The 25,720-nt window shown below is 34.4% G+C and overlaps 1 protein-coding gene across 4 annotated transcripts in view; it reads left to right on the forward strand.

Moving 5' to 3' along the window:
* PHIP (PHIP subunit of CUL4-Ring ligase complex) overlaps positions 1-25,180 on the forward strand; it is a 127,200-nt gene extending 102,020 nt beyond the window's left edge. For 2 of the 4 annotated variants that reach the window (XM_082855847.1, XM_082855849.1), the window contains exons 30-40: positions 590-745; positions 1,823-1,943; positions 5,096-5,221; positions 8,223-8,292; positions 8,625-8,678; positions 8,945-9,094; positions 13,099-13,251; positions 13,839-14,002; positions 14,458-14,717; positions 15,240-15,437; positions 19,764-25,180. In XM_082855847.1, the coding sequence (XP_082711973.1) occupies positions 590-745; positions 1,823-1,943; positions 5,096-5,221; positions 8,223-8,292; positions 8,625-8,678; positions 8,945-9,094; positions 13,099-13,251; positions 13,839-14,002; positions 14,458-14,717; positions 15,240-15,437; positions 19,764-20,401 (2,090 nt within the window). In that variant the 3' untranslated portion in view covers positions 20,402-25,180. Of the gene's footprint in view, positions 1-589; positions 746-1,822; positions 1,944-5,095; positions 5,222-8,222; positions 8,293-8,624; positions 8,679-8,944; positions 9,095-13,098; positions 13,252-13,838; positions 14,003-14,107; positions 14,285-14,457; positions 14,718-15,239; positions 15,438-19,763 lie in introns of those variants that run through there. The other 2 variants (XM_082855848.1, XM_082855850.1) reach the window with 2 other exon arrangements.
* The last annotated feature ends 540 nt before the right edge of the window (positions 25,181-25,720 follow it).

A 25,720-nucleotide genomic window follows, 5' to 3' on the forward strand; every position in this document is an offset into this window, starting at 1 on the left:
AAAGAAAAAATTGCTTGGCAGATTTGTAGATTTTATGTCACCACCACCCCCTAATGATTCTGTTAAAGATTCAGGCATGCAGAAAGCATACCTTCATCATTTAAGAGCAAAAAGTGTAAGAATCATCTGTCGGTATTCATAATTCTCTCTGTTCCCACATTTTAAAAAACTGAGCCTTTGATTGAAGCATTTCTGAAAGAATACCATTTTTGCTCAGTTTCACCTGTGTGTTTTATCAAAGTAAACATGGAGATTATACATTATGAAATGATTCAGAAAACTTTTAAATTTGCATCATTTTATAGGAATACTTTCTCCTTCACCTGTAACTGATAATAGAGCAAGTTGTCAGGTATAATTTTGGAGAAGTAATTATATGCTCATCTAGAGAATTATGAAATTAATGTTTTAAAGAATAAATTTTATTGACCCTTGAAACATACTTTCCTTTAATGAAAATAAAGAATATACTTACCATTTACAAAATTATACTTTATAACAATATTAACTCTGATTTCTAAAGGTAACCTAAATATTAGTAAATTACCACATATTTTCACTAAATCTGCTTTCTTTCTTTGTATTTCAGCTGTATTTCCTGAAGAACTAGGTACCAGTGTTCCTTTAACTGATGTTGAATGCAGATCATTGATTTATAAGCCTCTTGATGGTGAATGGGGTTCCAATCCCAGGGATGAAGAATGTGAAAGAATTGTTATAGGAATAAACCAGTTGATGACACTAGGTAAATAATAGTAACACATGAATATAGATAGAAGATGTTGCCAGAAAGTAAAGGAAAAATACTATTATTCAAGCAAAACTTTTTTCCATAATACCATGTCATTGTTTTCAAACATTTTTAAGTGGTATTTTTTTTTTCAATGCGATTTTACGCAGGGCTTAAATATCTAAAACAGTTATAAATGAGGTTGCTCTAGCTGAATTTCAGAGTAAGGGACCCCAGAAACACCAGGGGTGTTTTCTAGGTTGTTTTCTAGGTTGAAAAACCTAGATCCTCCAGAACCTAATTTTAAAATCCTTCACATACTCACCCTGACATGATGCGACTTGAAAGAGGAGGGCTGAAAGCTGAATTATATGGGTAACTGTACCAGTTTTCCTCTTAACTTGATATACGTATACACAATAGAATATTTGTAAAGGGAAGGGAGAGGGTATATGAACTGCTTTGCTTTATTTAAAAAAAAACAGAAAAAGAACAATGACCACAAAGCATGATTATCTGAACTTTTGGTGCCCAAAATAACTCTAAACTAGTGTGGTGGTTTGTATTAACCTAGACTTTCAGTAAGGAATGAGCTTTAAAGAGTCTAAGGGAGAAATTAACATGAATAAGAGCTGAAGATATTGGAGACACACGTTGGATAATATTTTCATCTGAAGTCTTTTAAAATATGGGCAACACTTAATTATTGTCTCAGATACTATCTTAGGTAATTTTAGTAATTATGTCAAAACAATTACTGTCAAACACATAACATAGATTCAGGAATGGCCTGGTTTTAATTATAGAAATACATGTAGATGTTCTTTAATAAGTCAGTTTTATATATTGTCTGTCATCTCTTTTCTTCTAAGGAGTCCATAAATAAATACTCCGAGAATTTTGCAGTATAAATGTAGACATAATAAAGAGTGAGGCTATGTGTTAGCTAAACTGTATGTATTTTCTATCAGAAGATAGTGGTAGACTAATGGTTATGTGGATTAGAACTTAAGGCTTAATTCAAGCAGAATTTTGAAGTATTTTAAGCAATACAAAAATAAATTTATAAACGTATTTGTTTGTTTATCTTAGATATTGCTTCAGCATTTGTGGCTCCTGTGGATCTGCAAGCCTATCCCATGTATTGCACTGTAGTGGCATATCCAACGGATTTAAGTACAATTAAACAAAGACTGGAAAACAGGTTTTACAGGTTAGAACCATTTGCTGTAGCTACTAACAAAAGAAAGCTAAGTGATTCTTTCACCCTTTTACTGATCCTCTCTAGCCGTGTTTCTCAAACTTCAGTGTGCATGCAAATCACCTTGGGCATCTTGTTAAAATGTAGAATCTGGTAGTAGGTTTAGAATAGGACCTGAGATTGCGTTTCTCACAAGTTCCCAGTGATGCTGGTGCTGCTGGTCTATAGACCACACTTAGAGACAAATATGAATTGATGGTCACTGTCTTTGTATTGTATTTTATGAAACAATCCAACATATTTTATTTTCTCCTAGATATCCCATTGAAATATTTGTTCATGGATTTTTTCATAGAATAATATTAAAAATTGTGTGTTCTCTTAGTTATTTAGCTTATGAATACTTCTGAAGAATGAAATTAAGAAAATTTTGGGTACTTTTTACAGTTGGAGCTTAGTTTGAAATATAACTAGAGTTTTAAAAAGATGCAATTTCAGTTAATTTGCGTATGCTGGTTAACAATTTTTGTAAACATTGAGTTCTAATGTTGGGCAGGCTTTGTAGGTTTATTGCCTAAAAGGTCTTATCAAAAAGTGAGGTTAAGTCCATTGTTTTCACGTAATGAAATCAGACTTTTAGCTTTCACATTTCTTATGACTTTTGCTTATTAGCAGGCCAACAACATTTTAACTTAAATAATAATTGCATTAAAACTTTATTTTTGTGATCAGTTTTATAGTACTGCAGTTCTTTACATTACTATTTATTTTAACTTAGGGAAGGTTTTGTTTGTTTGTTTGTTTGTTTGCGGTACGCGGGCCTCTCACTGTTGTGGCCTCTCCCGTTGCGGAGCACAGGCTCCGGACGCGCAGGCTCAGCAGCCATGGCTCACGGGCCCAGCCACTCCGCAGCATGTGGGACCTTCCCGGACCGGGGCACGAACCCGTGTCCCCTGCATCGGCAGGCAGACTCTTAACCACTGCGCCACCAGGGAAGCCCCTTAGGGAAGTTTTTAGTCATATTTTGTATTCATATTTTTCTGTGTAAAATGTGCCTTTAGTTCTTTTTAATACTTAAATTGTAATTCTAATTTGATACTGTGTGTACCTGGTGCTGAAAACACCATTTGTTATTCCTTACTGACTAAGGTAGTGTTTCTCAACAAAAGCATTACTGACATTTAGGGCTGGAAAATTCTTCATTATGAGGGGCTATCCTTTGCCTCTACCCTTAAGTGCCAATAGCAGCCCCTAGTTGTAAAAACCAAAAATGTCTCTAGACACTGCCAAATGTCTCCTGCTGGGCGGAGTCAGTTCACCGAGAAACACTTGGAATAAAGAAAACTAAGGCGTTGGACTTTACGTTCTGATCTCGTTAGGTATTTCTGCTGCTGCTTCATTAATATTTGTCAAAAGCATTGAGATGAGGAGGAAATCACCTGTGATTTGTGCCTCCCAGCCATCTTCCTCTCGAAGCACACTTCTTTAAGTAAATCATTTTCAACGTTAAAGGTTTAAGACAGGAAATGGAGAAGAAATTCTTAACTATATCCTTATTTCTCTCTAAGCCCCTAAGTTGTTAAACCTTAGGAGTTACACCCCGGGCTTCAGAGATGGAACAAGACGTGGGAGAATAAAAGGGAGAGAAAGAATTGTTTTCTACACACTAGTAGTTGGACTACATCTAGAAAGATAAACTTCTGCCATCTCTCACCATTGTTAAAAATATACTTTCTCATAGAAATACTGCTCAACATGAGAATTGCTAAGGTGTACTGTATTTCAATATACATTACAGTTTAATTAGGCTTTTTGGCATTAGCCTAGCTTAGCCAACTTAACCAACTTAGGAAAAAAATCTTTTGGAACAGAGTCCTTAAATAAATTAGAAACTGCCTGATTTTTAACTAAATAATGTAGTTGTAGACCTGAGTTATGTTCTTATTTCATAATAATGATGCTTGCATGTGCTATTTCACTGTTTCGAGCATTTTTGCTTCTCCTCTGCTCATTGGCTTCAGACTTCTTACAGTTTGTAGTTTTCCTCTTTGATACTTCTAGTTCAGTCTTAAACCACTGTCAGTTTGCCCTACTGATATTAAATCCTCATGCCTTATCTTACACACAGTTTCTATAGGGTACTCTGAAAATGGCCTGTGGTTCTTTTATTAGAATGAGCCTTGTGAATGCTATTGGAAATGCACAGAAGCTTTTCTGTATGCTTCTGTATCCACAATTATATATAATTCTTTAAAAATTCCATATAATTGTTTTCTGTTCAAAAATCAGTAACATTTCCTGAGTATTTTCTTCCTTATCATTTTAAGTTGGATGATATTTTAGAATCTGCCTTTGGATTTTTCTTTAGTTACTGAAATAAAATAATAAAACACCAAAATTTTAGTACAGTTGACTCTTGAACAGCATGGGTTTGAACTGCACGGGTCCATTTATACACGGATTGTTTTTTCAATAAATACGTACCTGTAGTACTACATGATCCATGGATGTGGAACCTTGGATACGGAGAGCCAACTCTAAAGTTGTATTCGGATTTTAGACTTCAAGGAGGGCCAGTGCCCCTAACTCCCCCATTGTTCAAGGATCAACTGCATTGTCTATTTAGTGTAAAAAAAAAATTAATTTTCATTTCGTTAGGTTTCTTAGTAAACTAACATGTTCACCATATTTTTATATTTTTGTATCTCATAAGCAAGCTGTTAGTTAGCTTTTCATTTTTAAATGTCATTTGATTACCAGTAATAGAATTAGATTGAAATTGCTTGGTTTCCTTTTTTAAGTAAAAGTCAGATATGCTTATTACCAAAAAATTACACCATACATGAAAGGAATATGTAAAGCTAAAACTCCACTGTTTCTCTCTTGCTACTCTCCTTATAGTCTTTCTCCCTAAAAGAAGGCCCTGTTGATAGACTAATGTGTCAAATTCAGACATTTTCTATGCCAGTACATAACGTTACTACTCTTTTCCACCCGCCCAACACAAATGATGTTCTGTCTTTTTGAAAACAGCTTTTTAAGGTGTGAGTTTTGTAATTGATTTAAGACTTTAAAAAAGTCTGAATGTCTTGGTTTTAAAATGTGTGTATGTATTTCTAAGTATAAAGAGATTAATAAGACTTATGCATTTTGTTTGTTTAAAGGCGGGTTTCTTCCTTAATGTGGGAAGTTCGGTATATAGAGCATAATACACGAACATTTAATGAGCCTGGAAGCCCTATTGTGAAATCTGCTAAATTTGTGACTGATCTTCTTCTACATTTTATAAAGTGAGTATTTTTCCACACTTAATTATATTACTGTAATAATTAATGGCAGTATTTTAAAATGTGTAAAATGCCAAAACGTAGAGTACAATCATTTTTTATTATACATCATGTCACGTGCTGTGCTATAAGCATAGTTCCACTCAAAATAGGAAGCGTATGTCTGTCTAAAGAAGCAGCGTTTAGTTCACTGGCTGATAATAATTACAGAGTCAAAGAGATTGTGTTACAGTTGTGTTCTGCAATTCAAGTAAGAAAACATGGATCTTTCTCTAAATCCAATGTTCGATAATAATAATAATAGCAAGCTTTTACTGAATGTATAATGTTTTACCTAAATTAGCTCTTCTAAGTCAGATAAAAATCTTACAGGTGGGAGAGATCATTATCTGGAATTTACAGTTAAGGAAATTGAATCTTTTAGAGGTTAACTTGTTTAATTTTCACAGTAAATGAGTGTCTGCCATTTGATTTGTGAACCTTTCATCTTAACATTGTATTGCCCCTATCAAGTTTTGGAACAAGTATTCAAATACATCAGCAGGAAAATGAATTTAACTTTCAAAGTTTTTCTTCTTCCAAGTCAAGTTTACTTCCTCATTCATTAATCCCATACCAAGAGTGATGATAACTACAACTTCTTAAGACAGCAGGACTTTTACTTCCTTGTCTTAGGATTTTATGCATTCATAGAATGAATTGAGTCTTCTAAATTGAAGCCAGAGGAATGAATCATATGTATATTTTCTACGAAATACAGCTCTGAATTCATATGAAGTTTATTTATATTGGATAATTTTTTCTCATTAAGAGAATTGGGTATTTTATAATTTAAGTATTCACCTATTTTCAGCTTTCATTTTTACATGAAGGGATTATTGAGGCTTTTTTTTTTAAACATCTCCAGCTTCATTCTCATTACTCAGCATAATCATAGGGTCCTTTTTCTTGGTATTAGGTGAGTTTGTTTTTGTTTGTTTGTTTTGCTAAGGAATGTAGGTAATTGCAATATAAATAAACCACCAAAGAAAATTCGTAAGATAAACTTTATGCCCTTCCTCGACCTTATTTCTCGAAAGAAAACTGTTGCCTTCCAACTGGTTTCGGGGCTGTTATTGCTAAGCTTTTGCTGCTTTTCAGTAAAATTGATAATCAAGAATTAATAAGATAATAAAAATTAGTTATCCTCAGAAAACTATTTATATACTTGGTTGTAAAAGTTTATAGTATCTTAACTGTAAAGTTTTTAATCTGTAATTTTGTGTTTTATATATGTTATGTACATCTATTTTTCCAAAGAGATAGGAATCAATAGAATCACATGATAGAGTAAATTCATATTTTAGTGAAATAATTTAGATGAAACAATTATTTTTACATTTGGAATAATCTGTGAAATTGTATTTCTTTCAAATAGTTACTTTGAAATGCCTTATAAGAACAGATTAAAATAAAATAATAAAACATTTACATTGTATATATCTAAAAGTAAATCCCTGGCATTTTTTAGAGGTATACAATTTGTTAAGAACCATTTTTAGTTAGTGTTACTTTTCAAGATGTCTAGTGTGTCTTGAAATTTTGGTAAAGGTACTTTTTAATTGAGTTATTTGGCCAAATTTCAAGCAATAGTTATATTCAAAGTGTTGTAATAGATACTTGGAGATAGAAAGAAATGCATAATTATCCTCTTAATACAGTTTTGTAGGGTAGATAAATCTGTAACTATAATATAAGGAAAAAGTAAAAGGAGTTTGTATGAATGCTTAGATGAGGGATAGGGTCACTTCTGGCTATAAGGGTGGGATTTCAGGTACAGGGAGAAGTATGTTAAGATGTTCTGGACAAGGTAGATACTGATTCAGAAGTTAGATGAAAGGAAAGCAGTTCCAGGGATGAGGAATGGCATGATGGAGGAAGGTAAATATTTGTTAAGGGAATCGAGTAACTGAAATCAGGTGAAGTAGAGAGTACATGAGCAGAAGTAATAGGGATACAGTGTGCTAAACTCGAGTTTGGACCATATCGTGGAGGACCTCCAATGCTGATCTGAGGAACTATACTTAAAATATGAGCACAGGGAGCAAGGGGCTATCGAAAATATTTGTACCTGAGAATAGCATGGTGCTTGCTATGCCTTAAAAATGTTAATTTGACTGCAGTGTCTAATGTTAACAGATAGGGAGGAGACAAAAGGCAAGGGACTGTTGAAATGTTTTTAACATGAGAATAACATGATGCAAATTGCCCTAAAAATATTAAACTGACTGCAGATTGACTTCTACAGCTGACCAAGTAAGAGGTGATGGAGGCTTACTTTATGGAAGTGAGAAAGAGGCAGATGCCAAGAGATTTTGAAGGTAGAATCACAGAACTTGTCCAATGATTGGGTTTATAAGGAGGAGGCAAGGGAAGGAATAGTGAAAAACCATGCATTACTGTAAGAATGGTTGAAAAAAAAAGTTAAAAAGAAAAGGGAGAAAGTGGAAAACAACAGTTAGGTTTAGACATGCAGAATTTTAGATGGTGTCAGGAATCTCAGGAGAAGAGTCAGACCAAATTATAGGAATTTGGAGTTCACTAACACAGATAAACTGCAGATATATAAGATTATCTGGTCGAAAGGTATAGAAGATGGCTAAAGACAAAATTTTAGGGAATGCCTACATTTAAGAATAGAAGGAAGAAGGAATTAGAAGACAGGAGGTATACTGGCTATTCCTTGTAGACTGAAGAATGAAGGAAGGCATTCCAGGCCCAGTAGTGAACTGAGCAAAACCTGGGAGATGGGAATTGGGCTTGGTGTAATGAAATAGGCCAGAGTGGAGGCTTCACATAGAGTGGAGGGGCAGGGGCAGATGTGTGTGCCATAGGGTTTTGGAGTCAACTGATGAAGAAGGCTTCAGCTTCAAGTTTTATCTTAAAATCTTGTTTTACTAACAGGTTTAAAGGACAAAAATCTCATGACTCCAGTCTTGTATACTAACATTTCTTTGTTATTTAGGGATCAGACTTGTTATAACATAATTCCACTCTACAATTCAATGAAGAAGAAAGTTTTGTCTGACTCTGAGGTATTTAATATTTCATTATGATTATTACTACCTTGGTTATGTTCCATATATAAAAAGAAATTTACACACAGTAGTTTTCAGGTGAATGCTGTTATGAAAATTATTTTTGCCTAATGCTGTTGCTAACTTTTTTAAAAAAAATGATTCAGAATTGTTATAATTTTTTTTAAACGGTGGGTGGAGGGAGACTTTTTAATGAGTCAGTAAAGTGTTCCAGCATCATATACACTATGGGTTTTCCAAAATGTAAAGGAGATAATTGGTATTAAAAAACTATAGAATATAGTGAAACCTAGAATATTTTATGAATCTGATAAATTCTTGCTTCAAAGGAAGAAGAAAAAGAAGACACTGATGTGCCAGGAACTTCTACCCGGAAGAGGAAGGTACTAAGTTCTTTGTTTTAACAGAAGTGCCTTATATGAATTAAAATGTATTAAGCATTTTTTTTTACTCTTACTATTTTTAAAGACAGATTAAGTATTAACTTCCAAATCAGTTTCCATCACAACAATGCATGGTTTTCAGAACTAGGTGAATGATGTTTTCTTTTATTTGAATCACTGTATATTACCTAATTATCCAAGATTAAAAATAAAAATTTTATTATATGTGTTATTTTATTAATATTATTTGAACATTTTAATTTTAGGACCATCAGCCTAGAAGAAGATTACGTAACAGAGCACAGTCTTATGATATTCAAGCATGGAAGAAACAGTGTCAAGAATTGTTAAATCTCATATTTCAGTGTGAAGATTCTGAGCCTTTCCGCCAGCCAGTAGATCTTCTTGAATATCCAGTAAGTATTTTTTTTTAATGTGTTTGCACATAGCTTTTTTTAAAAATTTATTTATTTATTTTTGGCTACGTTGGGTCTTCGTTGCTGCGCGCAGGCTTTCTCTAGTTGCGGCAGGCAGGGACTACTCTTCATTGCAAGGTGCAGGTTTCTCATTCGCTTGTTGTGAAGCACCAGCTCTAGGTGTGCGGGCTCAGTAGTTGTGGCTCACGGGCTCTAGAGCGCAGGCTCAGTAGTTGTGGCTCACGGGCTCTAGAGTGCAGGCTCACTGGTTGTGGCGCACAGGCTCTAGAGCACAGGCTCTAGAGCGCAGGCTCAGTAGTTGTGGCGCACAGGCTCTAGAGCGCAGGCTCAATAGTTGTGGCGCACTGGCTCTAGAGTGCAGGCTCAGTAGTTGTGGCACACGGGCTTAGTTGCTCCTCAGCGTGTGGGATCTTCCCAGGCCAGGGCTCGAGAACTCATGTCCCCTGCATTGGCAGGCTCATTCTTAACCACTGCGCCACCAGGGAAGTCCCCCAGTAAGTATTTTTGAAAATACTTTCTTTATTTGTCAGTTTGATTTTGAGATATATATATAAATACATATACATCTCTTATACATGACAGTTTACTATTTATTTTTATGATTATAGTTTATTTCTTTTTTATTTCATACACCACCTCATTATCCATTTGGCTACATAGAGCATCTAAATTGAACAGTGTGGTAAAAAAGAAGTAACCCTGAACTAAGACTCCAAAGAATTGGGTTATTGTCCCAGCTCTGCCTCTTACCAGTTCTGCAGTTTCGAGCAAGTTATTTAGTTTTCATATCTGAGTATATATTTACTATTTTCTTTTCCACACTAATTCTGTGAATTTACTATGGAAATTATTTGGGAAGCAAGAATAATTATACCTGTCTCTAACCTTCCTTACAGGGTTATAGAAGTGGAATGAGAATATTACTAGTTATTTATTCAACATTAAAATAGTTTTTACACTGAAGCACTATATATAAATGTAAGGTGGCACTACTATATATGTAGGTTATGCCAATTTATGATCTTTATGGAATTCGTGGTAAAAAGTTTGAGTAAACATGTTACAAGTATTTATTTTTGCGTGCAGTCTTAGCAATCTAAATTTCACTTCAAGTGATTTTTTTTTATTCCTTTTTTCAGTTACTAAAGATTGTATATCAGATAACATTCATGGTTTGAAATTAAAATTAAACGTTTTATAAGAGATCATGACCTGGATGTGGTATCACCAACGTCTTTATTATCTGTTTTTTTATGTATGTGTTCTAATTTGCAATGATGAAAATAGAGAAATTTCATCAATAGATAAATATCATAAATGACTTGTCATTTTAAAAATCAAGAAACATGTAATCTTAAATGTAGAAGATAAATGTTTAATTCCAGCAATGTGATAAACAGGACTAATTCAAACCCTACCATCCAAAAAACCTCTTAGAAGAACTGAGCTAATGCTAAAGTGCTCTGGTTTTCATTTCTCTTTGTTTTTGAAACGTGTGGATTTCCTTTTGTTTCTTGCAAGCCCAAGTATGTATTTTTTAATCTCTAAGCCCAGGAGTCTTCACTGGAAACTTCTACCAGATGTTTAAAGAACTAACACAAATTCTACACAGTCTCTTCCTCAAGATACAGAATGCTTCTACACTGATTCTATGAAGCCAGTGTTACCCTGATGTCAAAACCAGACAAAACAGTACAAAAGAAGAAAGTGCAAAAATTCTTAATATCAGCAAATAGAATTCAGCAATATATGAAAATGATTTTGTACCCTGACCAAGTGGGTTTTTTCCCAGGGATATAAGGCTGGTTCAGTATTCAGAAATCAGTCAATATGTCAATAATTCATTACTAAAGAAGAAAAATCACATGATCATATCAGTGCAGAAAAGGCATTTGACAGAATTCAGTACTCATTTCTTTAAAGAATGTACATGTTGGGTATGGTGTGGTAATCATTGTGGCCACAGGAGGAAACAAGAATGAGTCTTGGAAGAAAGAAATGTATTACACTTAAGGTCCCAGAGAGGGGTTCACCAAATACCACTTAGGGCCACAGGGGAAAGCACAGGGTCTTAGTTACGTTGCAGAAGACAGGAGCGGGGGCTTCCCTGGTGGCGCAGTGGTTAAGAATCAGCATACCAAAGCAGGGGACACAGGTCTGATCCCTGGTCCGGGAAGATCCCACATGCCGCGGAGCACCTAGCCTGTGTGCCGCAGCTACTGAGCCTGCACTCTAGAGCTCGCAAGCCACAACTACTGAAGCCCGCGCATCTAGAGCCCGTGCTTCACGACAAGAGAAGCCACCACAGTGAAGCCCGCGCACCGCAATGAAGAGTAGCCCCCGCTCGCCACAACTAGAGAAAACCCTCGCACAGCAACGAAGACCCAACACAGCCAAAAAACACAGGGGCAAAGGACAAGCTTGGGCCAGAGCCTTTACTGAGGTTTCCATGAGAAAGGCAAGGCAGGGCATAGTCAACAGCTTAAGACTGGCTACTTTGAATTACTCCAGTTGGTTTTGGGGCATAGGGGTGGTCTTTGGTTGTCTGATACCTGACCCTGGGATGATTCATGGCAGAGGAAATACTGGCTTGGTGTGTGAGGGTTGCTTAAGGGCATGGTTGGTTTACATATGAAAGCTGTATTCCCAGTACAACCCTTTGCCATCTCTAAGAATTGCCTAGCCCTTGGAAGGGGGCAGTCTCTCCTTAGGTCTGTTTGGTCCCCAAAATGCCACAGTATCAAGAATACAAAAATAAGAAAATTAATATAGTTGGCCCTGTGCTGAGTGGATGTCAAAAAGACAAATACATAATCTAAGAAAACAGAACACCATTAATAATAAAAACAGACTTAAGAAAAATAGGAATAAAGGGGATCTTCTGTAACTTGATAAAGAACATCTGTTTAAAAACCTATAGCTAACATCATGCTTAATCATGAAAAACTGAATGCTTTCCCCCTAAGATTGGGAGTGGAGCAAAAATGTCCATCCTCACAGCTGCTATTTAACATAGTACTGCAAATTCTAGCCAGTGCAGCAAAACAAGAAAAGGAAATAAAGGGCATTGCAGATTGTTATGGAAGAAATAAAACTGTCCCTATTTGTCAAAGGCAGTAATACTGTTTGCTTTATGGTCAAACATATTTGATCATAATTTAAACTTGATGGGGCAAAGTCAAGTTATTGTATTTCGAAAAATACAGTTACATACTCTGGGGCTATGGAAAAGGTATAGTATTATTTACTCCTTTAAAGATACCATATTTGGATCATTTTATCCTATTCTGTTGCTTTTTTCTCCTTTCATTTGCCTGTTTTTATTGCTTTATCTTATACAATTGTATATACAATATACAATTGATTAGGTGGAGACTTTGGGTGACTGCACTTTTCCTCCGTGGAATGAACTGCAAAGGCTTTGTGACAGATATTTACATTCATAATTCTTGATTACTACAAAGTTCCCAATTATAGTAATTGTAGTACTGCAGTTGAGGTTACTAGAATTCAGACCTTCACGTACATGGGATGTTAACATATTTTTATTGTTTTTATCTCTTAATTTTAAAGGTACAATTATGTTTCAATGAATTAGCAGCCTTTAGAGTTCATGGGTAGTATAAAGTTTTGGGTTTTTTATATCAAACTTGTAGTTGTGGAACTGAGTTTTTTCGATATTCTTTTAATCTCCTTTTTCAAACACAACTCTACCCTTTACCTCTTTCTGAAGAAAAAAAAAGCAGGATTTATAGGTTCTTGAATGAGAGAAATCCTGTGTTGATTGCAGTAAAAGGTAGAGGACATGAAAAAAATAAAAATGACTTTGGGAATAAAGGGAGCCTTGATGAGGGAAACGAGGAATGATTATTAATAGTTCTAGGACTTGCAGTCATCACAGAAATTGAATGTGAATCCCTGTTATGAGAAGTAATGCATTATTATTATTATATTATTAATATGACCTGTTTTCCCTCTCTTAGGACTACAGAGACATCATTGACACTCCAATGGATTTTGCTACCGTTAGAGAGACTTTAGAGGCTGGGAATTATGAGTCACCAATGGAGTTATGTAAAGATGTCAGACTTATTTTTAGTAATTCCAAAGCATATACACCAAGCAAAAGATCAAGGGTATATAATTGAATTGCTTTCTTTTCTGTTTAAATGAAATGAAATTAGTAGAAAAGTATGTCGAGTAACTAAATGCTGCTTTTATTTAAAATTTAAAACAAAATTGACAAACTTTCTATTAGGTTCTTAATGGTATTCTAGTGGAAAAAGGAATTCACATCTTTCTGTTTTATTCCTTCTATGAAAAAACACTAATGTCACTAATGTTTAGGAATGGTTACTTTTCTTGAAGGTAGTGTAGTTGAATAGACATCACGTACACATTGTCCTGATATGTGTTAGAGGTACGTGTGCTTAACTTTTCCAGCTGTTTTCTGCATTAGTGGAAAGGAGCATTTTTTTCCATATAATGCTCATACGAGTCATAAAAATGAGTAAAACTATAAATATCATTTACCTTTCTTTGTCCAAGAAATACAAAAATAATTGTAATAATGTTTCAGTTTTAGTCTTTGTCAAAAGAGATTGAGAAAAAGCAATGTTTTAAATTCTAAAAGCTTTTTGTTAGAAAAATATTTAAATTATTATCTCAAAGGAACAGGCATTTCCTTTCAGGAATGTTTGAACAGTTTTTTTTCTTTCCATAGATTTACAGCATGAGTTTGCGCTTGTCCGCTTTCTTTGAAGAACACATTAGTTCAGTTTTATCAGATTATAAATCTGCCCTTCGTTTTCATAAAAGAAATACAATAACCAAAAGGAGGAGGAAAAGAAATAGAAGCAGCTCTGTTTCCAGTAGTGCTGCATCAAGGTATTTGATTTCTTTTAAATATCATCAACTGATCTATAACTTTGTCATCTAAATGATAGAACTTGGTGTTTTTTAATACTTCCTTTACTATTCCCTATATTGCAGAATGATATATTTGACATGCAAGTTCCTATGATGTGGAGGATTTTTAATCTTTTAACTAAAGCTATACTAGTGTAAGTGCTTAAATTCAAACTGCTAAATCTGTACAGTAAAACAGCATTTTTAGGATAGTGATGGCATCATGCTTTCTGTCATATAACTATAGCATTTACAGCGATCCTTCACTAAATATTCACTTTTCAAAGGCTCACAACCATATGAAATCCACTACAAATCTCATATTTTAACATATTTCATAACAGTACAAATATTGAATCCAACAGTATTATAAGACTGTTTTATTCATCCACATAGAGCTAAAAGAATGACTAATGATACTATTTTATTTACAGCCCTGAACGGAAAAAAAGGATCTTAAAACCCCAGTTAAAGTCAGATATTGCTACCTCTCCATTCTCTGCACCTACACGATCAATACCACCAAGGCACAGTGCTGCTCAGATAAATGGTAAAACGGAATCCAGTTCTGTAGTTCGAACCAGAAGCAATCGAGTGGCTGTGGATCTAGTTACCAGTGAGCAACCATCCACTTCTTCAGCAGCGAAGACTTTTATTTCGAAAGCTAACACGTCTGCAGTGCCAGGGAAAACAAGTAAGAATCAGCTACAGTTTCTAAATTGAAATATATATAATGACTTTTGTAATTTAAGCATTTACTTTGCCAAATGGAATATATTAGATTTAGTAAATTCCATCAGACACTGTTGGTTTTGCTTTTCTTTATTGTTTTTGCCCGTTTTTCTTTTAATTTTTTTTGATAAGGAAAAGAATATTGAGGTTTAGGAATGTCAGTATAGGATAATGCTCAAAAATGGCAACTCTGATCCAAACTGCCTAAATTTAAATCGTAGAACCCAGACTTGCTAGCAGTTTGCCAGCACTTCCCTTCATAATCTTGCAGTGACTGGACAGCTTCTGAAAGGTCTGAAACTATTATGTACGCCTTTTTCCTTTTTGAAAGTAGATTTCTTACGGAAGCTTTAAGCATCGCCCCAGGTTTTGTCCTGTTGGCTAATTCAAACAATTCACTTTAGAAGTAATCCCAACCTTCTTGCTTGTTTTAAGGTTAAATAATTTAACTCTTAGCTTTTAATCTTTTGTATGTGTGTTTTAGTTCTAGAGAATTCCATGAAACATTCCAAAACCTTGAGTACTCTTTCAAGTCCTGGTCAGTCCAATTTTAGTCATGCCACTAGGAATAATTCTACAAAAGAAAACATGGAAAAGGAAAAGCCAGCCAAACGTAAAATGAAATCGTCTGTGCTCTCAAAGACATCCGCTCTCTCAAAGTCATCAGCTGTCATCGAGCAAGGTACCGTAGATCTTAACAAATGGTGGTTCTATTGGAGATAATATTTATATCCACTTTTTAGGTTGCTCATTTAAAAGTCACACATTCTGTATTAGTTGATATATTTACTGAGACATCTTTTGATATGCAGCTTTGTGCCAAAAGCAAACTGTATTGTTACTAAATTTTAGAAGCCAAGAAAAACTTGCCCTATGAAAAATAAAAGCATTTTCTGTCCTATGAAAAATAAAAGCATATTCTAAAATCAGAGGCTTTTATGATATAAATTTAGTAGTTTTTAACTTCAGTATTACAAAACCTAGAAAAGTATATCCAAGAAGTTTAAATAAAGTTGAATTTAGTTAACCCAGTATAGCACTTCTTTAGAAAAATTTTTGAGTTGTTTTTATATCACAAAATTCAACACACTGACCTTTAAATAATAATTAATTAGGATTGTCTATAGCCAGATATCTATTCTAGCATACAACTTTTGACCCCTTAGAGTTATGCTTCCAAAGTTCTTTTGTCTTCACATTTTCATTGTAAAAGTTTTCTGTTTGAAAGATGAAGAAAGTAACTGATGAAATACACCCTACGACATGTTAAAATAATTATGGCTTCTTGACAGCAGACAGCTCAAGAATAAGCATTTTTCGTCATGACTTCCAGAGTGTGTCTAGACCATTTCCTTTTCAGTATTCCCACCAGAAACCTCTCACAATTTAATTTTTCTACTGAAATGACCTCATTTTGATTAATGATATTGGGATCTTCCCACCTCTATAAGTTTAAAATCATCATCCAAATCTACTTATTTCTTTCTGCCTCCTTAACATCTCTGAGATCCATTTCCTCCTCTCCATTCTCACTTCCATGGACTGTGGCACTCTCCTAACTGGTCTCCCTGCCTCAGTTCTCAACTCTACCTTATTCAGTCCATCTTCCACATTTAAGTCAAAGTGACCTTTCTGATCACGTGCACACAGACACACACACAGAGAGAATTAAGATCCTTCCCTGCCTTTGAATCATACGTGGAATCAGAGTTGAATGTTTTTGCCTGTTATACAAGACTCTTCATTGCTTGGCTGTTGTCTAACATTCAGCTGTCCTTACTTTTCTGCCTCCCTTTGATGTCCCAGCCATCCTGAACCACTTGGAAGTCCCTAAATATTGTTGTCCTTTCTTCCTTCTTTGGAATTTCTTTTTTCCTACTAGTTTAGTAGTTTCCTGTTCATTGCCTTTTGTGGCCCTTATAATGTTGATAGAACTATTCTTTTTTTATGTTGTCTATCTCCAGTAGAATCTGAGCTCTTGTGCTTGCCCATGCTCATTTTTTAATTGCCTATACTTAGTATATAGTGGACAATCAGTGTTTGAATAAATAAGTAAATAATTTTGTATGTGAGTGTTTTACATTTTTATATTTGCTTCCTTTCTGAACTGAATTCAAAGTTTTGAATGGTATATTGGCCTTGCTTCTGTTAGTCCTGAATCCTAGAGAAATCAAATGTATATAGAGAATTGGTTCTGGCATTATGATAGGGGAGGTCCAATAGCCAATTTGATTCATAGTTTTTGAGTATTACAAATACATAGGAATACCAGTACAGTATAGAAATATAATAAGCTACTATGTAACCCATTAATGATGACTTATCATATAAATATTGGCACTTGAATTAACTATCAGAAACGAGCAGTGCTGTGCAATTGAAATGTAATACAAGCGACATATGTTCTAGTAGCTACATGTCGTAACAGCAAACAGGTGAAATTATCAGTTTTAATACTGTATTTTATTTACTCCTTTATATCCAAAATATTTCAGTGTGTCATCAGTGTTTCAAAATGTACACTGCTTCATATTCAAATTTAAACTTAATTAAAACTTCAATTCCTCAATCGCTTAGTTACATTTCAGGTGCTCAGTGGTCATGTGGTTAGTAGTGGCCTCATTGGATAGTACAGGTCCAGATGAGTGATTTTTAAAACTTCTTTTTAACTCGAATTCCTTTTTAAAAGAACTGCATTAGTTCTGAACCTTTTTTAGGTTACATATTGCTTTGTAAAGTTGGCCAACCCTGTAGTTTTTTTCCCCTAAAAAAATGCACGTAGGCATATCCACACAAACTTTGGACCATTTCAAGTAGCTCCTGGAGTCCTTGAAGCCAGTCTGTAGAACTTTTGTAGGGCATATGAACTGGATGTTTATTTGCCAGTAGTCTTAATGTAAAACAAATTAAAAGATATACAGAATCTTACAGAATCCTCAGGCAGGTTAAGGGTACTTGTTTGTTAGAAAATACTTTTACTACTTTATGCACAGACATGTTTCTCCCCTGCGCCCCTCCCCTCGTCATTATTCAAAACCACTAATCTGAAGAAAGTCATTTGTACTGTGGGGTCAGGAAATGAGGGCTTTGCCTTCTTCCTCTGCTATTGGCTCAGAGACTCCTTCTCTGAGTCTCTTGACAGTTATTTCCCGAAGTTTGCAAAGCACTGTACAGTTCAAGCCCAAGACATCTACCATTATGAAGAAGCATTCTCTTTAACAGCACTTTCCATCTCTTTATGGATTTCCTGTAAAATACCGCATTGCAGATCTCCCATCACAACCAAAACAAAAAACTTCAGAATTTTGGAGGAAAAAGTTAGTGGTGGGCTTCCCTGGTGGCGCAGTGATTGAGAGTCCGCCTGCCGATGCAGGGGACACAGGTTCATGCCCCGGTCCAGGAAGATCCCACGTGCCGCAGAGCAGCTAGACCTGTGAGCCATGGCCGCTGAGCCTGTGCGTCCAGAACCTGTGCTCTGCAACGGGAGAGGCCACAGCAGTGAGAGGCCTGTGCACCGCAAAAAAAAAAAAAAAAAGTTAGTGGTAATGTGTGTTTGTCATCTTTTTCGTCATCTGAAAGGGTAATGGCTTTTTTTTTTTTTTAAAACCATAGGGAGGCAGTTCATCATGATGTCCAGATTCTACAGATTTGGAATTTAATCTTCAGAATTTTTTTTATTTTTTAATAAAGCGTAATGGTCTTTATCGTGGAGTTTGTTATAATGGGATTTTAATCCTGATAATAGTTGCACACATAGTGGATTTGATTGATATGTGCAGCCAGTATTGCTTATGATTATAAATCAGTCATTTGCCATTCAGTTACATAAGGAGATAGGACTGTTCCAAAAAGAGCCTGTGAAGAAAACTGCCATTTAGTTGCTTTTTTATTTTAACCCTTTTTTAAAAATTCTGTGACCAAGAGTAACTTATTTCTACTCTTGTAAAAAGGATAGATGAAGAATATCAAAGCCATGGTAGTGTTTATGGAGAACAACTGTTATAAATTATTCCAGTAGATGTACTTCCAAACCCCTTGCATAGGAGTTAGTAGGAAAGAAGATCCTTTTTACTTCTGAGGAACATAAGGAAGTATTTAGACTATAAATTCTTCTCTGATATCAGAAAGGTCATGGTTATCATCACATCCAAGAGAGGATTAAATAAGAGTTAGAATCATTCCAGTCTTGATAGTCCCTTTTTCCTCCATCTGTAATAGAAAAAAATGATTACAGGAAAGTAGAGGGGGATGATAATGCTTATTTATTCCGATTACCAAGTTTAAAGGTCATGGATTTTATGCTAAGATTATTTTCCATGATGGAGCTGCTTGAAGGTAGGAAGACAGAAAAATTCTGTGTTAATGAGGGAAACAAAGTGCTTTGTGGTGGTGAAGTTCCATACGAGTAAACAGGGTCATTTTGTGTAATGAGAACAATGCTCATACATTAGAATGTGTAGTAAAGGTAGTAGGAATAAGAAACCTTGACTAATCCCAGCTCTGTCATAATTTACAGTATTAACTTAGACAAGTAATTTATTTGCTCTTTCATTTCCCTCCTGTCAAGTCATCAGTGACTTCATTAAGGATGCTTCTCCTCTGTGAGTTTTAAATAGAAGATAAATAATATCATTAAACCGTTAGCCTTTTGTCAGTTCTTTTTCTCATATTAAAAAAAAATTAGGATTATGGGCTTCCTTGGTGGCGCAGTGGTTGGGAGTCCGCCTGCCGATGCAGGGGACATGGGTTCGTGCCCCGGTCCGGGAGGATCCCACATGCCGCAAAGCAACTGGGCCTGTGAGCCATGTCTGCTGGGCCTGCGCGTCCGGAGCCTGTGCTCCGCGGCGGGGGAGGCCACGGCAGTGAGAGGCCAGCGTACCGCCAAAAAAAAAAAAAAAATTTAGGATTATGTCATTACGTGTAAGTATAGCAGTGGACTTATTGACTGGTTTGAGGGTCAAATAAAAAAGCAGTTCCATATATTAAGTGCACTGTTGTTCCCTTTCAGCAGATTGTAAAAACAATGCTCTTGTACCCGGAAGCATTCAAGTAAATGGCCACGGAGGGCAGCCGTCCAAGCTTGTGAAGAGAGGACCTGGAAGGAAACCTAAGGTGGATGTTAATACCAGCAGTGGTGAAGTTACACACAAGAAGAGGGGTAGGAAGCCCAAAAAGCTACAGTATGCAAAGCCCGAAGATTCGGAGCAAAATAGCATGCATCCCATCAGAGATGAAGTAGTTCCTTCTTCAACCTGCAATTTTCTTTCTGAAACTAATATTGTAAAGGAGGATTTGTTACAGAAAAAGAGTCGTGGAGGCAGAAAACCCAAAAGGAAGATGAAGACACAAAAACTAGACTCAGATCTCATAGTTCCTACAAGTGTTAAAATGCTAAGGAGAAGTAACCGAAAAAAGACAGACGATCCCCTGGATGAGGAAGAAGAGTTTGAGGAACTTAAAGGCTCTGAACCTCACATGAGAACTAGAAACCAAGGTCGAAGGACAGCCTTCTATAACGAGGATGACTCTGAAGAGGAGCAAAGGCAGCTGTTGTTTGAAGACACTTCTTTGACTTTTGGAACTTCTAGTAGAGGACGAGTCCGAAAGTTGACTGAAAAAGCAAAAGCTAACTTAATTGGTTGGTAACTTGCACCAAAATATTTTACTTCAAAATCTATAAAGCAGGTACAGTTAAGGAGTATGTAGAACTATGGCTTCTGCTTCCTTGCTGCTATGACGGATTAGGGAATGTTATGATTTGATTTGCAAAAAAAACAAACTTACAAGACACTTCACTTCTTTAAATGAATATATATATATATAAATATATACATATATATTTTAAATGTTTGCTATTTATTGCCCTTAGATAGGTTATGCATTTCAACATTCATTTCATTTACTGTTCAAAACAAAGGAAATTGAGGCTCTATAATGAATTCCCAATTTATTTCTGAAGAAGACAGTTCTGCTATACTCTTAAGGAGCATAATATTCCTAGTGATAGAGCATTTTATGTTAAAATGAATTATTTTTGACCAAGCCAGGTACATTTCTGTTGATACAGAAGTCTTGTCCCTAGGAGAACAGATGTTACCAGAGTAGCAGTAAATTAAGAAATGTGTTTCCTCTAAAGGTAAATATAAAATTCCCACCATTTGATACCCTGAAAAGTTTAATTTTAATTATAGAATGTTCATCTACAAAGAATCTAGAGGAGGCTTTTGCTGTATTCCATTTCTGCCAAACTTAAGAGAAAATGTACTGATGCAAAGGAAACATATCCACATTGGAAAACATTTGACTGTCTAATTTTTCAGACCTTGATTCTTATGTCAATCACTCAATCTCTGTTTATTGTGCCAAAGACTGAGAATCAGTGCAGTGGAAAGCCTGTTTTTGACTGTCAGGACAGCATACACTTTTTCAATATTGGAAAGGCTATATATTATTCTAAAGAGCAAGTTATTAAAGAGTTATGCTGAGGTGTATCTTTTTTTGGTACTAATAGTAGAAAATAATGCACTGGTGGGTCCTTTGACAGAGATGTTTTAGAGAAAATGTTTAAGTGGTTAAAGGATTCAAGGAAAATACAGGAAAAAGGTATGGGATTTGATGTTTACTTGTTAATCCGGATTAATGTCATTTCTAAACTTTAGACATATCTAATAGGCTAAAATGACTTACAAAGAAATGTGTCTGTGTGTGTATGTGTATATATTGATAAATGGGTATAATTAAATATATATACAAACACATACTTATATACTATTACCCAGGTATAAATTCTTTTTTCAGGATTTTTTAGATAGTGGTAGAATAAAAATAATTTTAAAATGTCATACTTTATAGTTTAATTTTAAGGGGAAGATTGGTTATTTTCAATTATTAAAGGTTTAAAAATAGGCCAAATCACTTTTTATGCAATCATGTTTTATACAGTGGTCTCATTGCACATTGTGTTTTTTCTGCACTTTTTACGGTATCCTTATCACGCTGGTATGTCAGTATACACCCTAAAGAAAAATTCCATTTAATGATTGTGCCTTGTATTCTATTATTTTTTGCATCATTAGTAAAATTAAGTTGTCTATTGTAAATGATAACTATATGACTTAGGAGAATGTATTGCTATATGTACTGCTGTGGAAAAGGAAAGCAGTTATTTATTTGTTTATGGTACATTTAGTTATTTTATACCTTAAAAACCAACATAAATACCATTTCTATTGTTTAAAGATTATTGTCCATTTTTTTTTAAAGTTTAAAGAATGTAGTATTTTGTGAGGACTGGTATGGTACAAAAATGTAGCCAAAATTTTCGGATACTACATTTTTAAAAAGCGAGGCTGGGGAATATATGTATCAGCATGACCCTGATATAGAAAAATAAAGTCTTTAATTGAACCTTGGCAAAATACATTACATAATTATTTCTATAATATTTCTGGTAGGGATAAATGTTAGCTGTCATCTGATTGTCTTGAAAAAGGATGGAAAGTGATGCATTTGGGCTTTTTAGATTGTTTGTAACTAAATTTGTACAGAAATCCTCCTATGGAATTAAGTAAACCATTTTCCAGATCTTAACTGGATTGCTGTGATTTTACAGTTGAAAATAATTTCAAATTTTTCAGGTTTTTTGTATATTTATTTTTTTCTAACAAATATATTTAACTATATAATTAAAATTCAGTAGTTAAACTCTTCATAATGCAGAAATGGATGGCTTGGTTGTATAGTAAAATGAGTCTCTCAGCTACACCAGTATTGAAAATAATAGTGTGTATGTTTGAAATTTAAGTCATTAATTTGTTGCTTTTGAAGGCAGTCTATTTGAAACATGTAATTTCCTGATGTTATCTGCATTGTGTTAGAAAATAAGACTATAAAATCCATTTTTGTAAAAAAAAAAGTATGTGTACAGTTTTAAGGTGTGTACAGGAAAAGGAAGAGCGTACACAGTCTTAAGAGTGAAATATACCGCTAGTAGGGTGTATTAATTCTAACTCGTGAGCAAAAGAGTATTTACCATCTTACCTGCAACAAGTAAATGTATTATTCCTGTTCTAAAGACACTATATATTTATGACCTTATTTGGATATTATTAGACACTGGTTACTTAGTAAGGCAGAAATGACTTGGATCAGATTCTTTATAATTGAAACACTTAAAAATGTATTAGTAATAACCAGATATATCTAGATTTTATTTTTTTATAATTTAGCTTCTATACATTGCAAAAGTTGCATTGAGAAATTTAAGTCATCAACATAGTTTTGTTCTACCACTTGGAAAAATACCTTCTTTGAGACAGTAACACCATATATATACTGTTTATAGGTCAAAAGGAAATGTTGGCAGTTGTTTTAGGTGAGCAATAAAAGAATTTTAAGTTTCCTGAAAGTTTCAGAAATATAACTTGTTATTACATTCGTAGAAAATGTAAATCAGTTTATGTATTTTTAAGTACCTAACCCTAATATTCTCTCCCTCCACCCCAACATTCTCAAGTCCCAATCAAATCTTACAAAGTTACAAAATGTTGCAAATCAGCAGATTAAACAGTCAGTCTAATTACAATCTCGTAACTCTGGGCAGTAGACATACTTCTTAAAAATTTTATTCTTTGCAATCTGCTATTGTGGCATTGGACTGTTCTCTGCATATATTCATGAACTAAAGATTTGGCCTTGCTTTCATTGTTTTTATTATTGTACAACATCACAAATTTGAAGACTATTTGGTAGCATTGTAACAACGATCTTCCTCCTTAAGTAGAATAATTGTATAGAATATTTGTGAGCATGTTTAGGTCACATCTGAGACACGAAGTTTGGTTGAATCTAGTATCACTTGGAAATGATGTAATATACACTGATCAGCAAAAAGATCCTTGTGCAGCATGTATGTTAACATCTAGAACTGTCCCTTATCTGCAGTGCAGTAGATTAATCAGACATTTTAACAAAAGTATTCAAATAACATTTTTACCTTATATATTAGCAACATTTACATGTTTTGAAATATGATTTGTAATATAAATTAGTTTCTCCAGTTTATAGCGTTTAATTCTAGCATTCCATTTTATACATGCAAACATACCTCTCTCTCAGATGTCAACTGGAAGCAATTTTGACTGTTTTCTACCTAATGAAAACAAATTGTTATTCTGAATGTTTTTGTCCACCTGAAATTTACTGTTGAGTAGGTTGAAAGGACCAAGATACTTGAGTGTTTAAAAGGGCTATAATTGTTCTCATATGCAGGAAATATATGATTTTAAAAGTCATAATAGGGGAAGTACTTTTATGTTCTGTGAATTACACCCGTATTTAGTTGTTTTTTCGGTTTTGTTTTTAAACAGGTTGAGAAGTGGTTTAGTTAAACTTAGGCGACAATTTATTTTCCTACTAAAGTCAGAAAATATACCTTTTCCTCACTTCCCTCCTTGCAGTTCCCCTCATTTCCCAAATTTCCAAGTGATTTGAACTAAATATTACATTTACTAAGAAGCTATTTTTGTTCTTAATTATACTGAGCTAAGGACTCCAAATGGAAGGTCATTTTGTACTATGTACAATACCCAAGAAGAGGTCACATTGAGTCAGAAGACTGTAAGTACCGCTTTTGACGCTCCAGATATAAACCTTGTACACACTGTAATAAAACAATTAGAAAATATTATGAGCTATAAATATATATTATTTTTAGTTTTGATAGCTCTGTGTTGAAATACTTGTTTAATGCAGATAAAATCATCAGGAAATTAACCTTATATGGCACAAACCAAATACATAATAGTGGGTGGCTATGAGTTTCTACATTTAAGGAGCTAAGAAAATAGGTTTGAGACGATATATAGTACACACACCTATGAGGCAGATGAACACACGCTTGTTACTGTTAAGATTGTGCGTGTTGATTGAAAGGCTACAAATTGCGACAAAATACAAAGTTACATTTTTGGACCATATTAAAACTGCAAGAAGATGGGGTCTTATTTAAAGATCTTTTAGAAAACTGTTAAATCCTGTCACACGATATTTAGACGTGTAGAATGTAGCTCAATTTTAAAAAGTAACTGACCTAGAGAGTTAATGTTGAAACTGACACATTTGCAAATTAAAATGCTTATTTTGTACAGAAAACAATGTTAAACACAAGCAAATCTGTTGTATGTAATAAGTAACAGAGTTTAAAAACAAATTAATTATTTAGCTTTATTGAGGTTTTTGGTTTTTTTCTTTCTGGAAACCTGGAGTATCATGTTATAAACGGCAGTCTCACACCAGAATAGCAGTGCCCTTTGTTTTTGTACATATTGATTGGACCTTTCTTTACTGTTAGGTGGACACTTTCTATGTTAGTTTTGAAGCATAATTCTTTGAATCCTTTTATACAAACTAGAATGTATGTGTAAGAATTCCTGTCCCTGCAATGTAGTAACTACAAACTTATTTTTAAATAAATAGAAAACTTGTTTTTCTAAGCTATTTTGTAGAGCCTCATGATTTCTTTATTTTTTTTGGTAACACATAAAGCACTAAGTACATAATTTCAAGAGGTATTATGTAAATGGTGGTACATTAGTGTCTCCAGTGCCCTGTCTACTTGGCAAAATGTTGAAATACATTAGCTAATTAAAGGATTGTGGGTACCCTAATGTAACTTAATTCCAAAATAACCAAAGGTTAAAAATGTCATTTGCTTTTCAATGTGTACACTTAAAACTATATTGATTTGCTGCTATGCATAAGTTACTGTACTGGGTATAATACTTCAATATTCAGACTTCTCTAAGATATATTTCAAAGAAACAGTTTACATAAGTATTTTCTCAAAAGTGTGAAGTGAAATTTCTGGGAAAATTAAATGGAAGAACGATGAAAACGTTTCATTTGTTACGCAGTTATACAAAATGAGATTCATAAGGCTATTGCTGTTTTTCTAGAAATTTGTTC

The sequence above is a fragment of the Leucopleurus acutus genome, assembly GCF_964270905.1.
Source record: "Leucopleurus acutus genome assembly, chromosome: 15".
NCBI lineage: Eukaryota > Metazoa > Chordata > Mammalia > Artiodactyla > Delphinidae > Leucopleurus > Leucopleurus acutus.